The sequence below is a fragment of the Triticum dicoccoides genome, chromosome 2A, assembly GCF_002162155.2.
Source record: "Triticum dicoccoides isolate Atlit2015 ecotype Zavitan chromosome 2A, WEW_v2.0, whole genome shotgun sequence".
NCBI classification, from domain to species: Eukaryota; Viridiplantae; Streptophyta; class Magnoliopsida; order Poales; family Poaceae; genus Triticum; species Triticum dicoccoides.
This window is the reverse complement of record NC_041382.1, coordinates 19,672,903-19,676,429: the sequence shown is the minus strand read 5'-3', so window position 1 is coordinate 19,676,429 and position 3,527 is coordinate 19,672,903. Positions and strand designations below refer to the sequence as shown.

The following is a 3,527-nucleotide window of genomic DNA, read 5'->3' as shown; positions in this document are numbered from 1 at the left end:
TTCGGATGGACTTGACATGTCATCTCCAACTAAAAACCACGAAGCTTCTATATTCCTTTCTTAAGAAGCAGATCCAAGAAGATTCCGATGGACTTGGCATGTCATCTCCAACTACAAACCACGAAGCTTCCATATTCCTTTCTTAAGAAGCAGATTCAAGGAAATTCCGATCGACTTGGTATGTCCACTGGCTAGTGTGTAGTGCCATCCACTGGCCACGGCTCCTCCGTGCCATTTTCTGCCGCTAATTTCCTGCTTCGCCCGCCCCCTCTCAGCGACAGGATTGACTGGTCTGGGAATCCGAAGCTGCAACACTACTCCAGCCCGGCCGGTACGTAAGTATGCATACACAGTCGCTTCTCAATTGCATTCGGTCGCAAGCATTAGCTACGAAGACCATTTGTGAGGAGTATGTTTTTTGCTGTGCGTGTACAATTCGCATGTATAGCATGTATGGTACTGCGAAATGTATAATTGCACAATTTTAGTTTTAGTTAATAGTGACTTACGGAAACTTCATGCAACTAATTGAACATGATAGTATGTACTACTGTTATCCATGCATTTTGTGGATCCATTGTCTGAAATAAAACCGCAAAAAATCGTCCATTATATTCCAGGCAGTGCAGAGTGCAGACTAGACTGCCAAAAGGAGGGGATCAATTAGTATGGCTGCGGGGCCGCTGGAGCTCTGGAACCACCGGTCGATGCAGATCCTGGTCCTCCTCAGCCTCGGGCTCCAGCTAGTCCTCCTCGTCTTCGCCGGCATCCGCCGGCGCGAAGCCTTAGCCGTGTGGAGTCTCCTCCTGTGGCTAGCGTACCTCATGGCCGACTCGACGGCCGTGTACGCTGTCGGCCACATGTCGTTCAGCAGCGCCGTGCACGAGCACCAGCTCGCCGCTTTCTGGGCGCCTTTCCTCCTGCTGCACCTCGGCGGCCCGGACAACATTACCGCCTACTCGTTCCAGGACAACCAGCTCTGGCTCCGCCACTTCACCATCCTCGTCGTGCAGGTCCTTGGCGCGGGCTACATCCTCTACAAGCACATCGCTCTCGCTGGCGGCAAGGATGGGAAGTTGCTCCGGCGCGCCTCCTTCTTGATGTTCGTCCTCGGCGTCGTCAAGTACGGGGAGAGGACGTGGGCGCTCAAGTGCAGCACCCTGGAGAGCATCGGCACCTCCGTCGACACGAAGCCGCCCGCCATCCACAACCATTTTCACCCTCAGGACGAAGTCACGGACGAGGAGTGCCACCTGCGACGAGCCCACTCGCTGTTCCACATCTGCAAGCGTGCCATCGTCGACTCCTCAGTGGTGGAGGAGGATTCCGGCCTGGATGAGCACACCAGCAAGCATAGCCGTAGAGCGATAGACGGCGTGGAGCTGGGGACGCTGATGGAGATCGAGCTCTCCCTCATGTACGACGTCTTGTACACCAAGGCGGCCGTGGTGCACACCTTCTTGGGCTACCTGATCCGCTTCATCTCGCCGCTCACCGCCGCCGCCTCGCTGGTGCTGTTCCAGCTCACCCCCAAGGACGGCCACGACAGAGCCGACGTGGCCATCACCTACGTTCTGCTGGGTGGCGCCGTGTTCATGGAGACGACGTCGCTCCTGAATGCGCTGGCATCATCTTGGACGTTCGCGTTCCTGAGCACCACCAGGTGGCAATGGCTTAGGTACACGGCCCTGTGCAACAAGAGATGGGACAAGCTCCGCCGCGTGGTTGTGTGGCTACACCATCTCGTCATGGGGGGAGCTGCCGGTGATAGCAGGTACAAGTCAAGAAGGTGGTCATACACCATCGGGCAGTACAACTTGCTGCACTTCTGCACGCGCCCCGCCGACACGCCGCTCACCAGCCCCCTGCTCGGGAGGCTGGCCAGGGCGCTAGCACCAGACGAGTGGTGGAACAGGAACCACTACTCGGCGACCGTCGAGATGTCAGGTGAGATCAAGATTTGTGTCGCAAAGTACATGGGAGGGTTGTTGGGCAGGGGGAAGTTCAACACAGGCATGGTGAGGAAGAAATGGGGCGAGGACCCACTGCAGAGCCGTGGGCTTTACCACAAAGGCATCCTCAAGGACTCCCTCAGCTTGGAGTTCCAGGAGGGCATCATCATCTGGCACATCGCCACCGAGGTCTTTCTCACCAAGAGCCAAAGAGCCAAGTGCGTGGACGCCGCACCTAGCGTGCATGGCGTTAGGGTGCTATCCGACTACATGATGTTCCTCCTGGTGGAGCGTCCCTACATGCTGCCAGGCCAACCCCAAAAAAGCTTGTACCAACGAACTTGCGAGAGGCTGGTCACCATGCGATCTGCTGATCCAAGGTACCCGACTCGTGCGAGCATCAAGGATTTGTTCCGTGTGCGCGATGGACCAAACTCCAACAGTTCGAGGGTCGCCGAGAGAGAGGAGCTCGCAAACAACTTGTATGATGAGTACCAGAACCGGGAGTATGACGAACTTGCTCCTCGCCTCATTTACATGGCTCGACTCGCCAAGGAGCTACTGGAGAAGGAGAGGGATGGCACGACCGACTCCTTGGAGCTTGTCCTTGAAGTGTGGATGGACTTTCTCATTTACGCGAGCCACAAGTGCAGCAGGGAGTCCCATGCCCAGAAGCTCAACAGTGGTGGTGAGCTGACAACCATAGTGTGGCTTATGGCAGAACACATGTACCAAGCGTTCGTCGCAGAAAAATATGATATGGTATAATTTTTTGACAAAAATAGTACTAGTACCCTACTTCATGTATTTTATATTGTTGTCTGTAAATTACATATGTAAAACAAAGAGTAAAGAGAAATGTGTGAGCGTGACAGGGTAGTGGAACCGATCCAAAACAGCCAAGTTAGTTCTTTACAAGCGTTTCTGCAAACACCTAGTGTGCATGTAGTAAATCCAGGCTATATGATGAAATCCACAAGCACCAAGCTAAACAAAGTCCATCACAACAATATACATGCAAGGACAACTTACTACAACATCTAACCCGCAAAAAATAATTACTGCAACATCAATAACCCAGTAGAAAACTTGATACTGAAGTGCCCCTTGCGCCATGAGCTCTCGCGACTACGAGCCCGCACCTACCGACGGTAGCCGCTCCAGCGCCGCCAGCTACCGAGACCGCGCGCCGTCTGCACCTCCCTGCTGCACCCACTGTGCTGCTTTGGGGATTTCCGGCTGCGTCATCTGCCACCCCTGCAGGCTCGTCAGCGCTGGGTCTGGATCGGGATCTCGCATTCCCGCCCCCGCCACCTCCTAGGCGCCCGATCCACGCGCGGGACGAGGTGGATTTCTTCCCCGAGACCCCTCCTAAGCTGCTCCGCACCGCTCCCTCTCCGTCTAGCAACGCGCCTTCCTTCAATGCTGACAATAACTCCGACGTCAGGGCAGGAGGGTGGTTACCTGCTTTCAGGGCGAGGTCGGTGAGCTACATTCATCACGCATGCTTGCCCCGCGCATGGCGGCTGCGGGGCTCGAGGCCACGGATGCAGACGGATGGGTGACCGTCGAGTC

The 3,527-nt window shown here is 55.4% G+C and overlaps 1 protein-coding gene across 1 annotated transcript; it reads left to right on the top strand.

The window, feature by feature from the left end:
• Positions 1–668: 668 nt before the first annotated feature.
• LOC119358690 lies at positions 669–2,720 on the top strand. Its single transcript, XM_037625133.1, has one exon. The coding sequence runs from the start codon at positions 669–671 to the stop codon at positions 2,718–2,720; it is 2,052 nt and encodes a 683-aa protein (XP_037481030.1).
• The last annotated feature ends 807 nt before the right edge of the window (positions 2,721–3,527 follow it).